This window comes from Labrus mixtus, chromosome 19 (assembly GCF_963584025.1).
Source record: "Labrus mixtus chromosome 19, fLabMix1.1, whole genome shotgun sequence".
NCBI lineage: Eukaryota > Metazoa > Chordata > Actinopteri > Labriformes > Labridae > Labrus > Labrus mixtus.
In genome coordinates, this window is record NC_083630.1 from 14,712,101 (window position 1) to 14,737,555 (window position 25,455).

At 42.6% G+C, this 25,455-nt stretch overlaps 1 protein-coding gene across 4 annotated transcripts in view; it reads left to right on the forward strand.

The window, feature by feature from the left end:
• Positions 1 to 25,455, forward strand: part of atp8a2 (ATPase phospholipid transporting 8A2) — a 51,158-nt gene that overhangs the window by 2,882 nt on the left and 22,821 nt on the right. For 2 of the 4 annotated variants that reach the window (XR_009676648.1, XM_061064585.1), the window contains exons 2-23: positions 4,398 to 4,575; positions 7,560 to 7,659; positions 8,683 to 8,781; positions 8,901 to 8,946; positions 9,178 to 9,218; positions 11,510 to 11,583; positions 11,847 to 11,916; positions 12,375 to 12,502; positions 12,686 to 12,797; positions 13,193 to 13,361; positions 13,455 to 13,582; positions 13,667 to 13,744; positions 13,867 to 13,955; positions 14,214 to 14,258; positions 14,431 to 14,503; positions 14,618 to 14,806; positions 14,901 to 14,950; positions 15,045 to 15,114; positions 15,216 to 15,300; positions 15,992 to 16,131; positions 17,143 to 17,281; positions 18,197 to 18,261. Coding sequence is in view for 3 of the 4 variants with exons in the window: in XM_061064585.1 (XP_060920568.1) it covers positions 4,398 to 4,575; positions 7,560 to 7,659; positions 8,683 to 8,781; positions 8,901 to 8,946; positions 9,178 to 9,218; positions 11,510 to 11,583; positions 11,847 to 11,916; positions 12,375 to 12,502; positions 12,686 to 12,797; positions 13,193 to 13,361; positions 13,455 to 13,582; positions 13,667 to 13,744; positions 13,867 to 13,955; positions 14,214 to 14,258; positions 14,431 to 14,503; positions 14,618 to 14,806; positions 14,901 to 14,950; positions 15,045 to 15,114; positions 15,216 to 15,300; positions 15,992 to 16,131; positions 17,143 to 17,281; positions 18,197 to 18,261 (2,168 nt within the window). In the remaining variant the exon portion in view is untranslated. The remainder of the gene's footprint in view (positions 1 to 4,397; positions 4,576 to 7,559; positions 7,660 to 8,682; positions 8,782 to 8,900; positions 8,947 to 9,177; positions 9,219 to 11,509; positions 11,584 to 11,846; positions 11,917 to 12,374; positions 12,503 to 12,685; positions 12,798 to 13,192; positions 13,362 to 13,454; positions 13,583 to 13,666; positions 13,745 to 13,866; positions 13,956 to 14,213; positions 14,259 to 14,430; positions 14,504 to 14,617; positions 14,807 to 14,900; positions 14,951 to 15,044; positions 15,115 to 15,215; positions 15,301 to 15,991; positions 16,132 to 17,142; positions 17,282 to 18,196; positions 18,262 to 25,455) is intronic. The other 2 variants (XM_061064586.1, XM_061064587.1) reach the window with 2 other exon arrangements.

Consider the following 25,455-nt stretch of genomic DNA (forward strand, 5'->3'; position numbering starts at 1 on the left):
ATATCAGTGACGGTTAGCTGGATTTAAAGAGGCAGGGCGTTGACCGTGTTCACATTCCATTTTCTCTGACATCACACTCAGCACTGGAAGCTCAAAAGATTTCCAAACATATCAGTTAATGTTATATATATATATATATAAAAAAAAAAGGTTAGACGCTAATTACTGTGTTCAGCAGAAGAACATAATACATTAGTTTACTTTCATTACTGAGCCTGACATTAGAGGAAAATGGTGGCCATGTGAATATGGTGATTGGGAGCAGCTGCATGCTGGGGACTCTTTTTCATCAGTGTACACTATATTCATCTTTATGTGATAGAGAGTGCATCCATAATGCATTGTCAATGTGTATGTGTGTACGTAGCTTATACATACATGAGTTAAGTGTGTTTGTGTGCCTGTTGCAGTCTCACCTGTAGGATTACCCGGATATGGATTAGGAGCAGGTGAAGTTGCAGAGCAGACACAGAGGGGGATTATCGTGCTCGCTCACTTGGCTCGTAAGAGGCTTTCTTGCCTTACTTCTTACTCTGTTACAGCGGCACATGGGCCAGTGTGGAACACATGAGACTAGGTCTACGTGGACCTGCGTATAGGGACCTGCAGGTCACCTAGGAGACGGGACGGCCATGGGACGCGGGGGCCAACCAAGCAGAAGACGCTCCGTCGGTAATGCTAAAATCTGCAGGATTGTTGGATTGACAGTGGCTTATGGGGGATGATGTTTTCTTGTTTCCCTCAAAGTTATTAGAATGAAATAAGCAGTTTTGGTTTAATGTTTGAGGTGAAGAACACATTTTGCAGGATTCGCAAGTTAACAGGTTACGCCTTCATACATTTGTGGCTATGTTGCCAAGAGGAAGGCGAGGAGGAAAAGAGAAAGATGTGATATACGGAGCTGCTCAAGTGCATTGCATCTGAAAAATGTTTTGACAGTGTGGAGATAACAAAAACATTGAAACAGCCAGAGTAAATGTCCTTAGTGTGGCTTGTGGGGGCGGGATTGTTTTCGACAGCTGCGGATAATTGTAGCTGTTCTACAAGAACTGCTGTTATTATTAGGAGCGATTGGCTACTGGCTCATTTCATCTCTGGGCTTTGTGTTTTGGAAGATATTTATATATTGTACTCGATTTGAATTAAACCTGTGGGCCTCTGCAGCTGATGCATCTGAGCTACTCAAAACACAATGTTTACAGTTGCACTAATTAAAAAACGGCTGCGGAGGGAAATGCCACGATAGTGGCGGACAATGTGAGTGGTTTCTTGTGGTTAGGCAGCATCGAGGCAAAGTGTCTGGTGAAGTATGCTCTGCCATACTGGAAAATGTGGATTAATTATGCAGCCTGGTTCTATCCATTATTCACTAGCCTAGCCTACTTTTTTAGCAGGGAAGCATTGGCTCCAGACCAGGACAGCTTGGACTCGATCCCAAAAACAAAGTTAATACTCCATATTGAGATTTGTTGAAGCTCAGGTGTAATGACTGACATCTTCATCAAATGGCAAAGATTTGATGAAGATGGAAAAGGTCACTTTTTCTACCCCTTGAGTAAAACACTTGTGGCTTATTGGGTAACAGTATTAAGGAGAGATATATAGTAAAACAGCCTCTTTTTTTTTTAGCTTTTCTACATAATCCACAATAGTATGGTTGCATCATATGTTATCAACGTATTCTGTAGGTCTCACCAACCGATTGTGTTTGCCGAGGACAGATCCGTCCACCTTACCCTTCTTTCCGGTTGCGGATTTTCAGAGCCGTGGTATCTGTCCGGCGAGCCTGGGTGCTTCACGTGTAATTGACCTGGCTGTGCTCTGCTGGGGTTTGCTGCTGACTCATCGGTGGTGCATCAGTAATGAGTGAGTTACTGAGGTGACTGCGCCGCTACTCCATCAGAGATGAGTAACTGAGGCATTGATCTCCTCAGAAATGAATCAGAGCAGAAAGTGGGGCTGCTGAGAAAGTCACTATTGATCTGCTTGGAAATGTACAGGCTTGGAAGGTTAAAAGGTAGACGTAAGGGTGTAAGGATATTAACAAGTTATAGAAAAGAATCAGAGCTACTTTTACAGAAAGTGTTCAAGCTGACAGCAGTAATAACGGGCTTTCACCTCGACTACCTTTTAACCTCGAATCACCCGTAATCAGTTCCTAACAATCTCACATTATCTTGATTGACCCTTAGTGTCGTTTGCACTGCTGAGCTGTGGATTTGACTTATAGCTCTGTTAGGGCTTGAGGTAATAGCCTGGTCACAGATATAGAGATGAGAGATATGCTGCATACTATCATTTACCTTGTATAGACTTTGACCCTTGATCTTTGTCTTGTGCAGACACTCTGGTGCTTTACTCTACTCTCAAAAACTCAATGAGAGTTTTTTTGTTTTGTTGCAAAAATAGAACAGCAATGATCTATACCACAAAAAAAATGCCTCTCCTTCAAACAACCCCGAGTTTCACTCAGAAAATAATGTAATCATTGTTTCTGTTTCCTGTAAACACACACAGCTCAATGTCTCTATCGATGGAAAAGCGGGAGTCTGATGTGATAATAGTTTGGAGATAAGCCTGACTGGCTTATGCCTGGGTCATTTTACAATTCCTGGCCAACTTTAGAACAACTGCTTTGAGTGGAATATAATGATATCAACCTAAGATTGGTTATTGATGACTTGAGAGAATTGACCAGCTACTGCAGGAGAGTATAGAGCTTTAGAAAAAGACTTTCAGGACTGAGGAAATTCAACCTGCTAACGCCCAGCAGAGCTTATTCTTTTCTAAATTATTAATGCAATTAGTCTGTTGTTGTTTTTCGCTGACACACACACACACACACACACACACACACACACACACACACACACACACTGCAGCTCCCAAGAAATGATACAACTAATCCCATTCAAATAATAATTAAAGTAAACTTATTGTGCAATCTAGAAGTTCTTGTAACTATTTGTTACTCAAGGTAATGTTTACATATTCATTAGAGGGCTCTGTTAGCCAACTTTAAGAACTTGTGAGAATCATATTCAAAGAATGAAGAATGTTGAGGTAGCTTGCTGGATGCAGGACATACTATGATGGCTAATAGGGATAGAAACTGTCTGGACCAATACACTAGAAAGACGTGACGAGCAAAAACCTGTGTTGGTTTCCATGCACAGCACTGGCATCACGGCGGAGTTGCAGGGGCACAAAGTGATCTCGTGATGGATGGTTTCTGACTCGGGATTGTCATTTGACCCATCCGTGTGTCCGACCGCAAGCTTAAGGCGATATGAGGCGCCTGGCCCTTTAAAAGCGGAGAGCCCCGGCGTTGCCTCTCCGCAGCGCTGAAGGAGCTCCATATGGTGTCCTCTTGTTCTGTGGACTGGCAGCAGTGCGAGCCGCTCAGCATTAAGCTGGAGAGGGTGGGGGGGTAAAAATCGTCCGAATCGAGCCCGATAAAAAAAAAAAATCTTCCAGAAGCGGCAGGTGGCCAGATGACACCGCAGTGTTGCTCGGCTGGCCAGTATCTTTTACCGGGACCGGGTGCTTCCTCTACAACAAGGCCGAGAGGAGAGGAGAGGAGGCACTGTCTTGCTGCTGCATCTGCCCTCGTCTAGGTTTGCCGTTATTATACCAGCAGAGTTAACTGTGCGCTCCAGACCTGTTTCGCGTTGCTCTCACCTCCCCACAGTGCCCTTGCAGAACCACCCATGTAATCCAGTTATTAGACGCACTCGAGGATATTAAAAAGAAGTCCCGCTTCCTTGAGCTCACGCGGGGGTGAATGAGCGGAGATCACGACGCTTTAAAATGGTTGGAGATGACAAAGCCGAGGAAGGCGGGGAGGCAGGGAGTCTGCAAAAAAAAAAAAAAAAAAAAAAAAAAAAGCGTGTTGCATCCTCTTTTGTCACTTTTTTTTTGTTTGTTTTTTTTTTTTTTTACCTGGGATGATTTGTTCCTGCAGCTTAATGACAGCCACGATGTGCGCCGGGTCTTCTCTGTGTTACATGTGGAAAGTTGACGCGCTGATAAAACAGACGAACCCTGTGTGTTTGTTCGCCATTGTGCAGATCTCAGCACATCCATTATAACGCGGGGGGTCCCGTGGGCGTCGCGAAACGCGCGTGTGTGTGCATTGACGGTACCTGCATAATAATACTGACGGACAGGGGGGCTGTTTATAACGAGAAACGTCATTGAATCGACCCTACCAGCATCAGCATACAGTAGCCTCTAGTACTAATTAGTCGCCTTCTCTTTTGAACTGTAAACCACGTCTCCCGTCTATGTCTCTGTCTTTCCCTCCCTCCCGTCCTCTCTCTCTCTCTTCCTCGCTCTCTCTCTCTCTCTCTTTCACTCTATCTCCGTCTCACTGTCTCTCACTCACAATCACTCAGCCTCGCCTCTCTCCCATCAATCCAACGGTGCAGGACCTGCTTGCTCGTCCACCGGTTACCGCAAGGCAGATGATGAGATGTCCGGGACCACTTCCCAGGCGGATCCCGTAGACGCCACGGCGCGGACGGTGCTGCTCAACCGGCCACAGATTACCAAGTTCTGTGACAACCACGTCAGGTATGGTGATACCGCGGGCTCTTTACTGTCTGCATTTTTTTGCTCTGATGCTTGATTTCCTTGGGCGTCAAATATGAAAGTCAAACATGTGCCTGTACTCGATGAACATGCAAAAAAAAAAAAAGAAAGGGAGAATTTTGTCCATCAAAACTAATTGAATTGTGTCCAGAAAGTTTGAATCAAAGTACACACATCATTAGACTTATATAAAAAAAAAAAACTTGCCCTTCTTGTTTTACTTTTGTTTTGACTTTTTCTAACATTGTCTTAGCAAAAGAATCAGCGATACTCTGAAGTTGATTAGCTCACCCTGGCCATGTTTTAAGATATGCTTCTTTCCTGAAGCCTTTCCCATGAGGGTCAAAGAGTACAGGGTCGCCATGTGGGGATTTGGTGTCTCGCAAAAAAAGGTCCCCTTGTTTGTGGATATTTGCTCAAAGGGACTTTCCACACGAGTTGTTAAGTTGAAGGACAAGTAGACTTTGGACCGCTGAGATTTCTTTTTCTCTTTCTTTAACATTTCCGTGTTTGGCTTTAAATCTCAGTTATCAAAAATGAAACTGTTCTCTTTGAGTTCTACAGTGACAAACGGTTCTGCCGGTGAAACTTTACCAATAAAGCTTTTTAATAACTCACCTATTAAGTGATTATTTGCCATGCTGACATATGCCTCAGCCTGAAGTCCACGTTAGAACGTGAGTGGTGAAGTGCTTGGCTTAACACCGTAACATCACCCGGTTACTTAATCAGTGCGCTCGTGAATATTTAAGGATGCCAATAAAAGTAAAGTAACTACATGTGCATTTGTTTGCATAAATTCCCAGAAAGCGCCTCAGCTGTGTTGATCTGGTCAAAGGTGTATTCTGGGTTTGTGTGTGAGGAACCTAGAGGGGTCATTGTAGAGCCGATTTCACCGAGAATGAAGGTGTTACAATGTGATGCCTCTGAACGTCGCTTAAAGGCTGGATGTGTGACTTTTCTTTGCCATGACTGTTTGTGTTCTGAGAAGCAGAGGCAAAAGAAGTGAGCTGCAAATATCACACTTACAATGAGTATCACTATTTTTCACAGCAGTGAACATGTGTGTTTACATTTGGATGTTGTAGCTGTGGGGTTTATCCAAATGTCTGCTGTAATGTATTTACAGTATATGTGACAGTCAGGGTAATGGGCAGGACTTCACATCACACACTGTTGTAGAGGAGTCTCTTTCATCAACATGATCCCAGATGTTATTACCATATTTAAAGACCTTCAGGTTGTCATGTTGATACTCAGTCGCAGATAGGAGAGCAGTTTGATTCTTGTATTTACCTTGAATTATTTCTGTGTACAAGCTGCGTCTGGCGCCACATGCTGCATTGGGGTCATGTTGCTGTGAGTTGGAGGTTTCGTCGTTTGTCGTTCAGTAGAGTGCCATCATTATCAGGAGATTTAATTTCACTTTTAAACAGCCTATTTCAGCTCCACAAATTCGATTAAGGCCGGGCTGCTTCTCTCTGTCTCACTTGATTGGCTAGCGAGTGGTGCTGTCTGCTGATTGGAGAGTCAGGAGCACTTTGGCTCCAGAGGCATGCCCTTTGATGTCCCCGTGTTCCTGTAACTTTTTAGTTTATGTTTTAAAGGTTCAATACCCTTATTGATTTTTTTCCCCTGAGATTAAAGCCCTGTAGCTTTTATCAGCACTCTCAGCTCACCTCCTCTCCATTCCACGGGTCTCCCACTTCCATATTTCAGTGCATGTTGTTGTGTTTGCACAACCTGTGCATTAGTGCTCTCCCGTGCTCATATGTAACAAAGCACCCTACTCTATTATGCCTAAGAAATGTATTTTATAATTGCCTTCATTCCAACAAATCCATCTGCTGCCTTCTTCTTTGTGCATAGAAGACTTCTTTCTGAAACTGATCTTTTAAATGAAACAGGCACAGAGCAGCAGGAGAGTACCTCCCCTGCAGCTAACAGCTGTTAGTATCGCCAGCAAGTTAGTTGGACATCCATAGTATGAAAAATAACACAGCCAGATGTTTTTGCCTTTTTTTTTTATTTTTTTTTTACTGGTGTGGTGTAAATGCACGTGTGTTTTTCTTTATTGTGCTCATTGAGTCTTATATCACTCGTTTTTGATGAGATTAGGGAGGCTCTGGATCATAGCTGTAGTATCAGTTACCCTGATGAATCGAGAGGATCAGAGTCAGGACATTAAATGTGTGTGTGTGTGTGACATCGACTAGCAGCTGTTGCTCCTCTGTTTTCAGTGTACAGTCCTTCCCGGTGTAGTTTTGTTTTCTCTGAGAAGTGGGACAGATGTGGGAAAAATAAGTTATGGGCATCTCAGATGAGATGGTGAACTGAGATGGAGCAGGGTGTTGCACTTACCTGATGCACTCACGCGCACAAAAATGCACTATCCATTAAACAAAAGCCATCGAAAAAAAAAGCACTCACTTTTCACTCAGGGCCATGCGGGGAGAAAAAAAAGGCAGGGCCTGACCTGAAGGTTGACTCTTTTATTTTTAGCTCCTGTAAAAGCTCTTACGGTAGCTCCTAGCTTTAAAAAGGCTAATCAATACACTTGTCTGATTAGTACAGTAGATTGACTGACAGGTCGGGGCTGCCGAGGTTTTAGTACCTGTTTTCTGGGGTTCTGGGTCTAAATTTAGATTGTTGGATTTAAGTCATTTGTCTGCTTATAGGTGTGATGTGTGTGCAGGTCATAATGACTCTGTTTGCCCTCTCTGAGTATAATTGAGTTGTTTCGGATAGATTTTAAAGTGCTGCAGTATTGAGCTGCAATAAAGAGTCTGTAGCTATTCAGCCTTTAAGGTAATGCTGCTGGAGCGTGTCAGGTAAAAAAAAAAAAATCATTAGCACACAATTTATGCATGAACTCCTGCTTTTGCTAATGCATCACCTGGCTCGGTCTTCACTGTCGTAATGTAAAACAAGCTTCAAGTGCCCTCTCTCCTTGCCCTCTTTTGCAGTACCACCAAGTATGGGGTCCTCACCTTTCTGCCTCGGTTCCTGTATGAGCAGATCAGGCGAGCTGCAAACGCCTTCTTCCTGTTCATCGCACTCATGCAGGTAAACCCCGCCCCCCCCCCCACACACATATACACACACACACACCAAAAAAAAAAAAAGAAGAAATGCTGTTGGTTGACCGTGCTTTTTATTTTATTCTGTGGCCAACACAGGCTGTGGATGAGGAATCTGAAAAGACTGAAAATTCAACTTGAAAGCAGAGATGCGCTAGTTGTGAAAATCAGGCTGTAGCGGTGATAACAACATCGCCAATAGGCTATCCTGATTTTTAAAAAAAAAATCAATTCTTAATGTTTTTGTTTTTCAATTTACCTATGAGATGAAATGTTTTAAATTGTTACTAGTTTTCCCCGTCTCTTGTCACTGGCCGATGTCTTAAAAACTGCATGTCGCTGATCTTTCTCATAGACGCTGTAAAGCTCCCTCACTGTCATTTTTAACGATGAAAACAAATCACACATGTTCGCCTTCTTGTCCAACAGCTCCTGGCCCATAAAAACACCTGTGTGAATCAGCGCTGAGTTGTACTAGCTTGCCAGCATTAAACTGACAAGACACAACAAATGTTATTTGCCTATATGGCTGATGTCGGTGAACAGGGCTGCTATCGGCCGATACCGATGTTCAACCGAGACAACGGTGCATCCATACTTCAAAGATTCCCATAGGCCCAGCTAATATTCAGACATGGAGTTTTTATATGTAGTTTTCTGGATGTTTAAAGTTAAAAGTTTACAAATAAAGGACGAGAATAAAAGCTCATCAGGAACACATCATAGACCAGAATGATTTTATGAGTTATGAAATACTACTTATGCTCAATTAAATATGGCATGTTGTTTTTATTAAACTGTCCTAAACTTAAATCCGATCATCAGAGATCATCTGCGTGTGCTTCATGAAACGGCTGCACTTCCTCCTTCCTGTCTGATGTCTTAATGCAGTTTAAACAAAGGTTTATCTCTGCCATCACTCCGACGGTCCATTATGAGTCCTTAAAGCTACTCATCACTCACTATCAGTAGTGATTTCTGAGTGCTGCCCCTTCTTGACTCTCCGCAGCAAATCCCTGATGTATCACCGACCGGTCGCTACACCACACTGGTCCCGCTCATCTTCATCCTCACCGTGGCGGGAATCAAAGAGATCATAGAGGACTACGTGAGTAACGCATCACAGCGTGCTCTACGGGTGGAAATTAAAACTTTAAAGTTTCAAAAAGAGCATTTGGATGTCTTTATCTGTTTTTTTTTTTTTCTTTGTTTTTTTTTTTTCTCCAGAAAAGACACAAAGCAGACAACACCGTGAACAAGAAGAAGACAACAGGTATCGTCTGCGTGTGTGTGCGCTTGTTACTGATCATCAACCGCGTGTGCGCTTTTCCATGAGTGTGCTCACGTCTGTTTGCGTGGGTTTTGTTTTCCTTTCACGGCTGACTGAATAGCTGTTGTCTGTCACTCACTATAGTGCCGACCCCAGACAAAAGTTAGCGGCTATGAATACTGTATGAGCGCTGTCTATAGGCTGACTGATGGCTGTGTTGTCCTTGTCTCTCAGTGCTGCAGGGCGGAGCCTGGCAGACGATCATCTGGAAACAGGTATCACAGACTTCATCTCACTCTTCACCCTTGTGTTCTGTCTCTCCCTTTACCCTGTTCAGTTTTACAACTCACTTAAAAAGCCCTTAATGGCATGACTGAAGTAATAGAAGACTGTATTAAGCAACTAAGAAGCGCGAGATGAACGGATACATTTCTTCAGTGAATAAGAAAACAAAACCAAATCAATAATGTTGATACAGGGTAACTTTATTATTATTACTGCCAAAGCAAAAAAGCAAAACAAAATGACAGGTTACATAGAATATAAGTGGGACAGGAGCATGAGAAGTCGTTTATTTTTGCAGTCAAGCATGCAGCCTTTTTACTGTCCTTCAGTGTTTTTAGAACATCCGATTCGTTCCTTTATTTGAATACTAAGAAGTTACATTCATCTCAGGTGAGCTCTTTCAGTCTCAAAGTGACTTTTCTGATTTTTTTTTTTTTTCCACCTTTTGGTTTCAGGGACTTCTTGTATTCAGTAGTCTAAAGTCTGAACATGGTCCGGATCTGTCTGTGCTTTGAATCCCTGACAGGAGAACGATACTCTCCCAAATAGTATTGATGTTTATGGGCTGGATTACAAGTAAATTTTCCACATAGGCCAACCTTGTTAGTTAAATAATTAGGTTTTCTCTGTTGGTCTGCATCTGAGACACATTCTAAAGGTTTTTCTTCCACTTATTCTCAGCCCAATTGACCTGAACATTCATGAATCATGGGGCTGTCACAGTACAAAGCATTTTGTACCTTATGTTTTAGTGTTATAGTAGCTGTTTGCACACATGTACTCCTTATTCTTTAACATTACAGACCGCTTGCCGTTGAAATCTTCTTAAATGTCTTATTCACACACGTCACTTCACAGTGAGAAGTTTTCCCTGTTTGAGGAGGAGGGGGGTGTCTCAAGAGGCAAGACATGACTTTAAAAAAAAATGCTGTGAGAATCCATGATCCAAGAAGATTGTAGACGACGTGAAAAGTCCGACATTGATTCTGTCAATGCTGCGTGTAATGAGACGTATTCACAGGTGGAAAAGAACATGCTGTAAAGCAGTAAAGATGATCAAGCAGCTTCATTATGTGCACTAAGATAGCAGCGCTAGTTGGGATATATATCAGTATCCTAACCCCTGCTCACTGGCCCACAGTGAAGTTTCCTCAGTATTTCCTCACATTGGCTCAGAAATGTCACTAGGAGGCCGGGAGTTTTGTGCATGTGTAAAAACAGCCATTTTCTTATCATCGGGTGGTCTCCTTGAATGTACTCATTAACTCTGAGTCCAGCTGTGTACATTCTCTGCTCAGCAGGTCCATTCAATTCAAACCCTTGTGATGTGGGTTACAACAGTGCATTGCCCCGGAATTTAACCCCACTCATTAGTGAGGGTCAGAACAGGTGAAGGAGTTTGTCCAGGGCTGCTCCGATAACTCAGTCATCATGTTATAGAGAGGTGGTGACAAGTAGTTAGCCTTGAATGCTGCTTTGCTTGATGCGAGAACTCTTTGTGGCAAACTCGGATTCTGCCTTCATGACATCATTTGACTAAATAAGAGCCATTTCCCCGTGTGATTAATTACATGCTGCGAGATCAGTGAAGTAGCACTTTGGTAGAAAGCCAGTTTCCCCCCCTAAGGAACCACAAGAGAGTTGCGCTGAGGCTTCAGTAAACGGTCTACAGATCACAGTTTAGGATATCTGATAGAATCAAGAGTATGTCCCCTCCAAGGCTCCACATTTCAGAGAGTCTAAAATATCAGATTCAGTAGTTTTAACCTCACCTGATGTGCACACTGGATGTGTCCGCTCTTGTCTGTCTCTCCTGATAATATCACCTCCACATTCTTTCCCAAACCTCTTTTTTCATGTGAGCACGTAGTTCTTTCCTTTTGTAATCTGTTAACCCAAAGAATCTTTTTGGCTACAATGAGTCAAATGTATTCTGCCCAAGTTTTTATAAATAGATCTTTTTATAAAGCTTCAGTTTTGTAAGGTTATCACGCCTCCTTATGCTGAGCTGAACGGTGACCTCTCTCCCGACTCTCTTAACTCCATGCTTGGAATCTTTGTGTCTTATCATGGTGTGCCTACAGTTAAGCTATGCACCGCTGTGCTCGCTGTCACTTTGTCTCAAGTCTTTTTCTTCCTCTAACGGCTGGTCAACAATTAACCTGCTTCTTGTTTCTTCTCTGCCCTCCCCCCCCCCCCCCCTTCCCCTTTACCCCTTACCCTTTATCTTAATACCCCTTCTCTTTCCCCTCACCCTGCACTGCTGCTTCCTGACCACAAGGTGGCAGTAGGAGACATAGTGAAGGTGACCAATGGCCAACACCTTCCAGCTGACATGGTTATTGTGTCCTCCAGGTCAGACTCCATGTGAATGAGTGTGCATGTGTGTGGGCCTTCATTGTCTTTTGATTGATGTTTGCTGTCATCATTTGTTGTGTATTTTAAGCTAATTATTATTATTCTCTTTGTCAGTTTATTGATTTATGTGTTAAACAATGACAGATGACAGGAAGTTAAATTATCCATAACGTCGCCCTGACTGTAAATCTACGCAGGTCCTGTCGACTGAAGGATGAATTACTGCATTGTTGTGAAGTAATCCTGTTTCTACTCCGCAGTGAGCCTCAGGCCATGTGTTACACCGAGACCTCCAACCTGGATGGAGAAACCAACCTGAAGATCAGACAGGTATGATACAGGCACACACCTGTCCACATTTCTCAGTTCAGTGATATGTCTCACGGTCAGCACCTTCTGTGCTTCCAGAACTGTAGATGTTTTAAAACGTACAATAAAATGAGGTCACTTATTTAGGAGAGAGTTCAAACTTTATTTTAGGAGCATCAATTAAATATGTTAGCATTCGCTGTCAGGACTCTGTATCACATTGAAGCCAGCTTCCTTTCGATCCTCACAGTTGCACACACGCCGGTTATACAAAAGATTGGATCATGTTCCCTTTAGTTCTTATTCCCTCTCTTTGTCGTCTTTTTATGTATGTTTTAATTGAACCTGTATTTTCCATGACTTACTTTGTCATTCTATACCTGTCATTGTGTTGTCATTATGTAAAATGATTCCCTCAATAAACTAGCTTTGACCCTACCTGTCATTATCAATCTTTCTTCTTCTTTTTTTTTTTCCAGGGTCTCTCGCTCACAGCGGGGGCTCAGACTCTGGAGGATTTGGTGGCGCTGTCTGGCCGTTTGGAGTGTGAGGGTCCAAACAGACACCTGTATGATTTCACTGGCACACTGCGACTGGAGAACCAGAAGTGAGACGCAAACACATATTATGCTTTTTTTTTATTGATTTGTACACAATGAAAATAGCAGGTTTTGTTTCCGCTGTTACGGTTTTATTACTTGTAAATCGATACGGAGGCGTTTGCATTCTGTTGGCACTAAAAGCAAAAAGTCATCTCTTGCTGCTTATTACCTCTCTTGTTTTTCTTCAGTCCTGTTCCCTTGGGTCCGGACCAGGTGTTGCTGCGCGGCGCTCAGCTCAGGAACACACAGTGGGTTGCAGGAATTGTTGTCTACACTGGCCACGACTCCAAACTGATGCAGGTAATCACAAAGACTTGTCTAAACTTAAGTAATTAAGATTGAATTAAACGGAGTATAATGTCTGAAAATCCTTTCAATTGAGTTCAATCTGATATTTTTTTTTTAGACCTTTATAGGAGTAGTTTGGAAGTTTTAATTAGCTGTTCAACAAATGTATAACTGGGAGTACATCCAAGCTCCTTCCCCGTGTTTGAACTGCTGACACATTGTCCTGCCAGAAAATGATTTAAAAAAAACCACAACATTTTAATGATAGCTTTATGTTTATAATCACGTTGGATAAATTAGATGAGTGCAGAAAAAGTGTCTAAAGGATGCAGAAAGAGAACCCATTGGAAATCAATGCTTTAAAAAGAAATCTCTATGTGACTGCCTTTTGTCCATCCACCTCCCAGAACTCCACCAAGGCGCCTCTGAAGCGCTCTAACGTGGAGCGGGTGACCAACATGCAGATCCTAGTCTTGTTTGGCATCCTGCTGGTCATGGCCCTGGTCAGCTCTGTGGGTGCCGCCATCTGGAACAGAGAACACACCGAAGACGCCTGCTGGTACCTGTCCCGGGCCGGTGAGAACGCAAACCACTTTTACAACCCGTCGTGTAACGATGGCTACCGCGAGGAAGAGTGATTCAACAAGTGACTGTTGTGTGTTTGTGCAGGCGACATCTCCACTAACTTTGCTTACAACCTGCTGACGTTCATCATCCTGTACAACAACCTGATCCCCATCAGCCTGCTGGTCACTCTGGAGGTGGTCAAGTTCACACAGGCACTCTTCATCAACTGGGTATGTGTGTTTTTAAAATACGCATGTTGAGATGTCTTCAAATATCCCTGCTCACTTGAGCTTGTGTTTTTTCTTCTTTTTAAGGACATGGAGATGTATTACGCAGAGACCGACACGCCGGCCATGGCTCGAACGTCCAATCTTAACGAGGAGCTGGGCCAGGTGGGTTCCTCTCCCTCGTCGTTCATTAACGCCTGTTGGATTAAAGTAGAAATGTACAAAATTCTTATTACACAGTCTATGTCAATGTTTGCTGTTCTCTCCGTTTTGTTTGTATTTTCCAGGTGAAGTATCTCTTCTCCGACAAGACGGGAACTCTGACCTGTAACGTCATGCACTTCAAGAAGTGTACCATTGCAGGAATCACATACGGGTGAGTCATCACTTTTAATTTTAGTGAATTCCTGCCTCTTAGCTCTGCTTGAATCTTTTAATCGATTCACCTTTATAATGCCACTAAATTGACCTCTGCACTGAGTTTCATTTAATCGCAAACTTTTAGACCACTTATCTCTGACTTACTTGTAGTGAAGAATGATCTGTTATTAATCCATTCATTTGACTCGCTCAAGTAAACTAATCAACTCATCAACTGATTCCTTTTGCGATACATCCTCATTTGTCACTGCAGCCACTTCCCCGAGCTTGACTGTGACCGTTCAATGGAGGACTTTAGGTTAGTGACCTCCTCTGACCCTTTCACCATCCTTTCTGTCTTCTTCTTCTTCTTTGTCTTAGAATCTGCATGTTTGAAAAATAGATCCAGTATCGTTGCTTCGGCCAAAACAACAAAAACAATGCTCATTAAATTCTTTTTTTTGTAAGTAATTCATGTGATGTCTCAACAGTAATCTGCCGTCCAACAGCAATAACTCGACAGAGTTCGACGACCCAACACTAGTCCAAAACATAGAGAACCATGTGAGTTTCATTATCTCTGCTCATATTTCTTTATGTGAAGAAAACCAGCCCACAGAGACAAGAGGATCAAAATCACCACTATATATATATGTGTGTGTGTGTGTTTGTGTTCAGCCTACATCACCGCAGATCTGCGAGTTCCTCACCATGATGGCAGTGTGCCACACGGTGGTCCCAGAGAGAGAGGAAAACCAGATCATCTACCAGGCCTCTTCACCAGACGAAGGAGCGCTGGTCAAAGGTGCAAAAGGCCTCGGGTTTGTCTTCACCGCGAGAACACCGGACTCAGTCATAATCGAAGCTGTAAGTGTGCATTTGTGTGTGTTCCCCCCCCCCCCCCCCTACTTTGAGCTACTTTCTGGAAAGTCCTGCGCTGACGTTTTGTTGTTTATTTCAGAGGGGGAAAGAGATGAGCTATGAGCTACTGAACGTTCTGGAGTTTTCCAGGTAACACTCACCATAAAATCACTTCTCAGACTGTAAATAACTCCGTAATTTGAGACTAGTGTGTTTAAAACCGAGCCCACTGCTTCCTTTACAGTAACCGCAAACGCATGTCTGTGGTTGTGAGAACCCCCTGTGGGAAGCTACGCCTGTACTGCAAAGGAGCGGTATGTTGATCTCATTAAAGGTGTTATCCACTACTCCAAATCTCTTAAATATTTGAGTGCTGAATTTCTGTTTTTTTTTTTTTTTTTACTTTGTTTGACAGGATAATGTCATTTTTGAACGGCTGATGGAGTCATCCGAGTATAAAGAATTAACTGTTGCTCATCTGGAACAATTTGCTACTGAAGGTAAGAAGGCAAAGAGAGAGAGCGGGAAAGCAACCATAGATGGGTCGTTATTCCAACACTCTTTATACACGTGCTTTTTCATTCTTGTCCTGAATGATTATTTTAGTGTGAAAAAATAGGCATATACGTAAACACCTAAATAAAAAAATTGATGGCAATAAAAGAGTATTATGTCATGTCTGATGAAGGCCGAGAGCCTGAAACGTTACATGTGGTGATAATTCCCATGAAATGTTAATTGGAGCAGCTTCTGCTGTGCAGCTTAGTCTTTGGATCTGCACCCAGTACTCAACTATTTGATATTTTTGAATACAAGTGTATTAAACAAAATAAAAAGGTTGCAACTCTACTCGACTCAAGAAGACAGAATTCCATCTTCAAGCTAAAGCAGTAACATATACATACACAATCAATAGTTGTACAGATATGAGAGTCATTGAACTAACAGGGAAGCAATTCTTAAATGGTGAAGAATGAGGCAGGATTTGTTTATTTCATCAGAAGAATCTGAATTTAGACATGTCAAGTAATGGTCATGAGACTTCTAAAAGGTTTCTGGTTCTGATTTTTCCAATGCAAAGAAAAGTCTATCCCATTTTAAAAAAAAAAAAAAAAAAAAAAAAAAAAAGGGATTTACTCCGGCGCCATGCTCACAGTAGTTTATCGTCTTGTCTTCCTCCCCTCCTTCCAGGCCTGAGGACTTTATGTTTTGCCTATGTGGACCTGGAGGAAGGCGCCTACCAGGAGTGGCTGAAGGAATACAATCGTGTCAGCACTGTGCTCAAAGACCGCGCTCAGAAACTAGAGGAGTGCTATGAACTACTGGAAAAGGTAATCACAATATTCCCTTCACTGTACTAACGTGTATTTGTGACCTCCAACCTTATGTGACATGTGACGGCACAAACAAGGTGCCTGAAAGTCTAACGAGCTTATTATAAGAGATGAACAGGAGTAAGACAATGAATTGAAGTATTCAGAGACATAAAATCAAGGCAGATACCTACATGAACTTACAAGTATTCCTCTTTCATAAATACACGTCATTTGCCAGCAGGGGGCAGAGTGGTTCTATTGAGTCCCACACAAGAAGAAACAGGGTTCCTTCAGTTCATTACTCACAGTTAGATTCCCTTAAAGGTGTCTGCCTTTTTTTTGTGTGATGAAGAATAAAGATGCTTAAAGTAAACCGTCATGTAAACGCTGTACTGGTTGGATGGATGAGGGCAGTTCATCATCAGCTCAGAGGGTAGACTGATGACAGTTTAACTGATGGGCGGGAGAGTCAAGGATTTAGCGGAGTGAGACGAGGTGAGAAAAGTAAGTGAAGAGGAAAGAAGAGGAAGCAGGGAGGAGATGGAGGAGGGGGACTCAGACTTGCAGACCACGGGGGTAATTACCTGCACCAGCCTGCCAAAAGCCCCATAAAACTGGAGTCAACAACACAGTAGTGTTAACTTGTGTTTCCGTGCGAGTGTTTGTGTGTGTGTGTGCATCCGAGTGTGTCTAATGAGGGTACACATGCATTTAAATGCTGAACAAATTAAAGCAAAGGGGACGGGGGGAGGCGGGGGGGGTAATGGGTTACCTCTTGGCACGAAGACACAGAGTTGGTACAGAGGTCCAAAAATGAGTAAATGAACTGAGCTGAGCTGGCGTCATTCTCATCCCTAAATGAAATATGAATGATGTTCCCGGGGGAGATAACAGAGCCTTCACATTAAGGCTGTTTGCAGATTTTCTTTCCGAGATATGAGACGTGAACCTGTTCTTCTCCTCCTTGATCTTTGATCTGATTATTTCTGTCTCTTTATGTGTCACACTCTTCTCTTCCACAAACAGAATCTACTGCTGCTGGGCGCCACAGCCATAGAGGACCGTCTGCAGGCCGGCGTGCCAGAGACCATCGCCACTCTGATGAGGGCGGACATCAAGATCTGGGTCCTCACTGGAGACAAGCAGGAGACCGCCATCAACATAGGCAAGAGGGCTTTTAGAAAAAGTATGAAGTCCCAGGGAGGACAGTTCGGATAGAAAGTGGGAGCAGCTAATGAGCCGGTGATAGTGCGGGAAAGCCCCCTGTCGCTGAAGCCTCGTGTTCAGCAGAGCTGGGCACTCTGTCTATTGTGGAGTTTATTAAGTTAAGGCCAGGCATTAGTTTGGCTAGGAAATGCCAGACATGTCTCCGCTCTCCAAGTAAGTATGCAGAGTACGCAGGAGAGAAGGCGCTTCAAATTGCACAGTAATGACACTGGTGCATTAGGGTTGTCTCGGCAGCTCTGGAGGAAGATTATGGCAGAAATCCACTAAACCAGACTTAAACAACACATGGAGACGTCTGCGTCTAATTTTCATTGAAGGAATCTTCTTGGTCGGTGTGTACATAAAGTATTTTTATTCACACGCCTTCATGTGGTTGAGCTTTACAAATCTATCAAGTCGAGTCGACACCATACCAGAGCTTTAAACTTTGATAACATTGTAATCGAAACTAAAATATTGATCCCTTTTCGATACCAAGTCAACAAAAATACAAGAACTGATGTTGTGTCATTTCTTGTTTTTTTGTCACACTGCAGATTGCGTCCTGTGGTATTGACAAAAAAGTGAAAATCTTAGCATATAGAATGATATATATTTAGAGCAGTTGTGAGTTAGCCGTTTTGCTGATGATCTAGATGAATTCCGCACAGCAGATTACAAAAGAGATATGATGATAGCTGGAGGCCGATAGAGAAGACTGGAGTCAGATAGCTGTGTGTGAGAATGGAGCAGGATTTAGCAAAATCCACTCAAACATGAGACCACTGTTTCACCTGTGTTTTGGGTTTGAGTACATCTAATCCTTCTCCCTTCCCCCACTCTCCTCCATCCTTTATGTGTTTCTGTTTCTCAGGTTACTCCTGTCGTCTGATTTCACACGGCATGTCCCTCATCATCGTCAACGAGGACTCTCTGGATGTGAGTAGGCTATCCTCGTCTTCCTCTTGCTGATCTTAGCTCATACGTCGTACAGTATCGGGACTTTTTATGTGTGTGTGTGTGGCAAGGAGGAAGTGGGATTGTGTGAAAGGGGTTTTAAGGTAGGTTACCGTGGGAACTAGGGTGTGGTCCACAGCCAGATTGGTAGGTGGGGCTCTTTGTGTGCTCACAGGTGCAGGTAATTAAAGTCTCTGGTGTCCCTTTGGAGAAAGGGATGAAAAGAGACAAGCGCTGAACTATCACTGCTTCCCCTCTCTTTAACCACATTCACTTACAGTACCAGAATACACATTTCTTACAGTATGTACGTGTCTTTATATAACACATGTCCAGCTAAATGCCAGCAGCGTGTCAACATGTTCAGGTCAGACGGAGATCTGAGACATTCTTTATCTCGAGATTCGATTTTCTACACAAGTTACGAGCTCTTTGCGTTCAGGCTTCATGTGTGACTGCTTAACTTAAGTGGCTTGATTACTGTCATGTGTCTGTCTGTCTTTCACACATTTACACACACACACACACACACACCCACACACACACACTCTCTATGCTGTGCTTGTTCACTTTTACAGAGGTTGTTTGTATGTGGGCCTAGGAAGATTATTTATTCAGAATCAGAATCAGAATCGTGGTTTATTGCCAAGTACATTTACACATACAAGGAATTTGACTTGGTGTTTTGGTGCTAAACAATTAACAAGGAAATAAAGCAGAACAAAGAACAACTTAAATAATACAGTATAAGAAGCTATTAGAATATATAAAATATAATTTTAAAATTAAAAAATTAAAATTAAAAAATTAAATAAAATAAAAATAAAAAACACAAAATGTACCAAAGGTGCAATGTAGGAGCTGTGCAGTTGACTGTGAGAAAAAAAAAATCTTAGTGTGTGTAACTACTCAGAGTGCATGTAAGGAAGATACATTTTTAAAGTCCAGTGGGTGTTAATGTAACGCATAAAGAGCAGTTCAGCGTTCACATCACTTGATGTTTTCTTGTTATTCCTCATAAATGTTGAATGTAGGAACTGTGTGTTTGAGTATGTGTGTATTTGTGTGTGAGGGAAGCATTTGTAGGCCCAAAGCAAATGTTAAACCTAATGCAGATACGTGTATTCACATTTATTTCTTGTGTCCACTCACACTAGTCGGTCCGTACCGTGCCCCGTACCGGGCCCTTAAAGTCCAGAGTTCGTTTGTCTGGTGTGAGTGCTCATGCACAGTACACTTCATTGGCTCTTGCCCTTGTTGGAAGACGTGTGCTTCAGCCAGGTACAGTTGCTCATGCATGAGCACAAGCACGGGCATGAAACATGGACAGCCTTCCATTATCGAGAAATCTTGCAGTTTTCTGACTGTACCTGAAAAAAAGCCACAAAGTCAGTAAAGTAGCGTTCATGTTCTCTGATATGCAGACGCAGACTTCACAACCCGTCCCTTTTTTTCATTTTTTGAGTCCGCCTGTCTTGTAAACTAAGCACGCTTCATGATCAAGTAAAGCCATGCATGTGTTATCTTACGATGTTATGTACAAGAGGTAAGCGTGCTCAGGCCCAGTTAGTCCTGGAGCAGTGTGAGAGCAGGGGAACGGGGGAGGGGGGGGGGGGGACAATCATGCTTCAGCACTTTACTGGGCGACTTTGCCTAGTGTGAGTGTGCCCTAAGTCTCTTTGCAGATGGTGGGTGTTTTTACATGGATTTTATAGTCTCTATAGCATGATCGTGATGGCATAAGAAACCTCTGTGTGGTCAACGTTGCGTCTTGTTGGCGTCCTGTTTGAAAGGATTTTAATGTTTGTCATGATTTAAAATGTAATTGAGCAACTTCTCACCTATAATTAGTTTGCTTTCCCATATGATGCCAACATCAAGTAAAATAAATATTTAGTAGTCACATGCAGCGCAGTTAGGTCTGTAAGCTTCCAGACTTATATATTAAACGCTGGTCAAAAGCCAGACAGCGTGCAAGGCCACTTAGACGCTGTGCAAATTGAGTTTCACAGGGTGCACATTTAATGTCAGGGTATTGACGATACTTGCCTGAGAATTGCATTTGCAATTAGTGCAAGAGGGTGAAATACAAGACAGTTGGCAATCTAAGTGGATCAATTTTAATATGATTTCAGATGATTTTGTTATCATCTTGTAGTGTACTCTTACAGTAAACTGTTTACACTCTCATCGCTGTCTGGTCAATAAAGTCAGGGTCAGAGGGTGAACATTTGGCCGTTTACATAATATATATAAAAAAGTTGTTTTTGTCATATTTTCCTTGGATGAAACTGCCTGTTGAGATTTGTCATAAAAGCATCACTTGTCTTCATTGGGAAATATTCTGGTTGTTGGAACAGATGAGGCAAACGTCTTGTTGTGATAAGGTTTGAACATCATTTGCACCTACACGTCTGAAAAGAAAAAGCTTCTAAACCTCTTCATTAGAAATATGTCCAGATTGATAAAAGGCTCTTGTGCAGTTTGAATGCCTCGTGATGAGGCAGGATTTGAGGGATTTACGCTTTTGTTGAAAGGTGCTGTCTAAAGGTGAAGCTTCTTGTATAAACATCACATTCTCCTGACGACACGATCATGTGAAAAGTTTACAAACTCACAGACAGATCAGTCCTTTGACTATAACAAAATCAACCACATAAGACACTACAGAATTAACAAAACTCTCACTATCACTACAATTATTCTAAATTTGTAAATGTGCTGCTAAAACCACATTCTCTATGTAAAATGCTGACTAAGATTTTCCATTCAGAATATTCCAGCAGCTACTTGAAGAAAACTCGGGAATCCAACTTTCAGAAACTTTTGGCCTCATTACACCGTTTTGGCAAACACTCACCGTTCTGATTCGTCCTTGAGCTAGATTGTGATCGTGTTCCTGCTCCAGGAAAGGTGTTGTTACTGTTGAAGTTTTTGGATTCAATATGTTTCACCACTTAAAGGGTATTTAGTAAAGTGGTTGCACTAACACCTTTCTATGAGGCGCTCGGAGACAGAAAAAGTTGAAAAAGACAGTTAATATCAAGAACTGTTTCGATACCATGGCAACAAAAATACAAGTCCTATAGGCACCCGTGTGTTGGGAAATCTGTTGTTTTAAAATGACCAAAAATGACAGGCAAACTCCTGCACACTTTCTAAATGACACAAATACATTGGCAACATTTTGGTACCAAATGGTTGCCAATGTAGTTTAAACAGAGCTCTCTCTCTTTATGTCTCAAGATATGACTGAAGATCTGTAGTGTTTTTTTTAAAGCTTTTATACTTTTCCATACCGTTAATCATGAAAATGAAGGAGATTGTATTCTTTTTAAACATGTGGTATTGAAAAGGATTCAAGTATCGGAAGTTTTGATGACGTTAGACATGAGTGGATTCAACAATCTACAATATGCTGAAGAGAAGTGCACATGTTTCAGTGAGAGTTAATCCTACTGAACCAGCTTAAGAAATAATAGACAAACTGCTGCACTGTAACTACATATAAATAAACAGGGGGTAATGGATGCAGATTCACATCCTCTTTGATACAAAATACACTAATGACATGGAGAAAACAACCAGATTTGTCTCTCATTAACACTCTGTAAACATCCAGATGATAATGTGGAGTGATCCTATAGATGTAAGAAACATTCTCTCTCTCTCATGTATGACTGTAGCATGTCTGTGTTTGCACGTGGTGTCACAGTCACGCCTGTCAATCCCAACAACTTCCAAGAAGTCTGCTTGAGTCTGGTGGTCAGTGCTGATGAAAGCGACCCTGCCTTCACAGCTACACTTATCTCTCACTTAAAATAACTCCCGCTGGCGCAGCTTCCTTCTGTATGACGGCCTGTTTGAAAGTTTGACCTGCATGTGAGCCAAAACAGAGACTGCTTATCGAAATCTCACCTCCAGGTTGACCTAATGACCCCATTTTAAAGACGCTCCCCACCATAACTCTCTGTATCGCGTCCTTTCTGTCTCTTAGCAGCGTGAACGCTGATCTTTTGGCTGGATCCTACATTCGCCGGTTTTACCAGCAGATCAACCCTCCCCCCTCCCTCCCCGACCAAGTTCATTCTCCTCTCCATAACTCCTTCACACAGCTACCTCCACCTCTGTCAGCACCCTGTCTTTGCATAGGAAGAGATTTCACAGCCACTGGGGTGTGGACAGGAACAATGTGTGCGCGCTAGAGAAGAGCAGGAACAAGCTGTAAAATGTGTGTGTTTATGTGCAGGAGTTTGTTTGTGAGCTAAAGCAAGGGGGAGTGTTTATTGTTTTTCATGTTTGAGATAGACAATCTGGATAGAGAGAGAAGAAGGGGGAGCGGAAAAGGGGGGGGGGGGACACTAGACGGAGCCATGTGAGGGCGTTGAGTGAGTGGTAACGCGATCTCCTTTTGGTGCTCCTCCTCATCAAAACAAACCCTGTGAGCAATGCCTCCTGGGTAAACGGTTTGCGACCGCTGAAGCTGCGACAAGCGCCATCTGTCACATGCCACACACAGACCGACACAAATCTCTGCCCTGTCTGCGTCTGTTTAGGTAACACTGCCACACACAATGTAGGTCCTCTTTTTCGGACTCTTACGTCTGTATATGGATCCGTCTTTCACACACACACACACACACACACACACACACACGCACAAAGACACACTGTGTTTAACCTCCATGGAGTGGCACATGATCACCCTCATCAGCTTGATAGTTCTGAATATACATTACAACTAACTTTCCCACAATCCCCCTCTCCCGGTCACGCTGCCCGCAGTACAACTCTTAAACAAACAACATCTTTCCTCTCCTCATTAATCATCTTTATGCACACGCATGCACACACACACACACACACACATACACACACACACACAGACAGACACAATTATAGCGCCTCAACTTTCATGCTCTATTGTTCTGGAATTTTTCAATTTATCCAACAGTTAGAGTCCATATGTGTGTCTGCTTTTTGTTTTATAGGCCGGGGGGGGGGGGGGGGCGTGTCTTTGTGCATGTTTGTGTGTGCATGTGTGTGTGTGTGTGTGTTTTTGTCTCCGCCAGCAGAGGATGTGGGTGTTTGCACAGATGCACAGTCTGATAATTAAACGGTATATTAAATCTCACTGGTGACAGATTCTGCACTTCAGTTATGAGCACGTCTTTCCCCTCCGCCTTCACTTCGCTCAGCAGCTCTCTCGCTCGCTCTTTCCTACTGGTCCAGTTTACTCGCACTCCATGTCCTCTGTCGGCTTCTTTTCTTTGTACCCTCTCCCATTTATCTTGCTTAGTGCATTTCTGTTTATATTATAACCTGCCCATGTACATTCGTCTTAATGGCACATGTGATCGAGCTCTCTCTGAAAGGAGAGGGCGGCCTGGAACGGATCTACTTTTGACTTTCCCCATCCTTGCTGTGTTCATATGTAAATATATATCGATGTATTTATAGGTAACTGTGGGAGCAATGGGAGAAGGGGACCTGTGATATCTCAAACTGCCTACGTGTCCTGCCCGTTTTGTGATCCAAATATAAACCGGATAAAATTCCATGCAGAAGGGCCTGTGAACACGCTTTACCAAGTTTGGGTGTTTGTGTTTGTGTTCGAGTGTTTCCGTTCTCTCCGAGCTCAGATGCACATGAAAAGTAAACATTTAGCTTGGAACCTAAGAATGCTTGCTGATGAGATTTGTCAAATTGCAACTTGTGCAATCAAAGAATAAAGCTTTTTTTTTTTTTTCCCCCCTCTCTCCGATCTCCAGAAATAGCACTTGATTTAACACGAGAGAGCGGAAAGTTACATTCGATTTTTTTCTTTGGTCTTGTGTTTGTTCTCTTTGGAGTCATGTGAAAAAAAATCATACCAGACCTTTCGGGGATCTGTTTCTTGTCATCTTTAGTCGCTGTAATTTGTTCTCAGTAAGTATGCAGTTATGTCTGCACTTGCTTCATTTTGATAAAATACTGCCAGACAGTTAGCTCTAAAGCTAACTAGATTTTGTACCTTAGAGGGTCAGGAATTGCAGGGTATCTCACTGTGCAATAGCATGCGACACAATCGATGCAATACAATGCGCAATACCATAATGATAACATCAAGATTCAACTACTGACTAAGTGATCGATTTCAAGACGATCCTAAAATGATCCACCACGACGTAAAGCCTGGATTCATGTATTTATTCTCTGCAATTTTTGTCAGTTTCACCCCTTGTCCTGCTTTCTTCATTCCTTTTCACCGCTTTCTGACATTATTACGCTGTCTTCTTCTTTTTATCCATCCATCAACATCTTCTCCGGCCACTTTAAGATTTATAAGCACATGATAAGGTATGAAGGTAATGACGCGATGAGTCAAATAGCCAAAAGGAAACCTGTTAAGAGCGCCATATTTCTAAATGAAATCACGGATATTTGGCACCAGCAATTCAATAATTGTATCATGGCTCTGTACTATAGTCATTATTGCACAACTATTAAACAAGACGTGACTTAATTCAAACATGCACAGGATTAAGCTCTGATTGCTCCACCGTCTCACACACGTCTCAGTATATTTCTGCAGCCTTCTTCCATTGATGTGCTGTTTACTTTGTGTAATGCTGCTGAGGTCTTCATGTCCATTCCTCTGTGATGAGGAGAGGACAAGCAGAAAGAAGAACTGTGATTCTCTTCTTGCACACTCACAACTCCGTTCACACACACACACACACAATCCCAGTGCACAAACAGACACTGGTAACATGCACACACATGTTTCGCTCCTCTCTAAAAACACAATGTACATTACACACACATGTAGACACTTTGAATTTCAGAACTCTGACAACCTGTAATCTCCTTTAATCCCTTCATTATGTTTTTGTTTTCCTTTCGCCTGTTTGGGGGAAAAAGGTGAATGCAAACAGGAATTCCGGCTTACCAAGAAAAACACACAGCCTCAGGCTGAAAAAACAAGAGCAGGAATTTTTGAGGAGAGGAGGGACACATGTGTGCATCGCTACAAGAAGAGGGACTGCATTGTTCATGATTGTGTTGCTTACATGCATATGTGATTGTGTGTTTGCTGTGTGTTGTCTTTTGCACATGCTAATCTGTGGACAGAGGGGTCATTTCTCTGCGGGTCAGCGGACTCTATCGGGTCTGATGTGCTCTTTGTGTAGACGA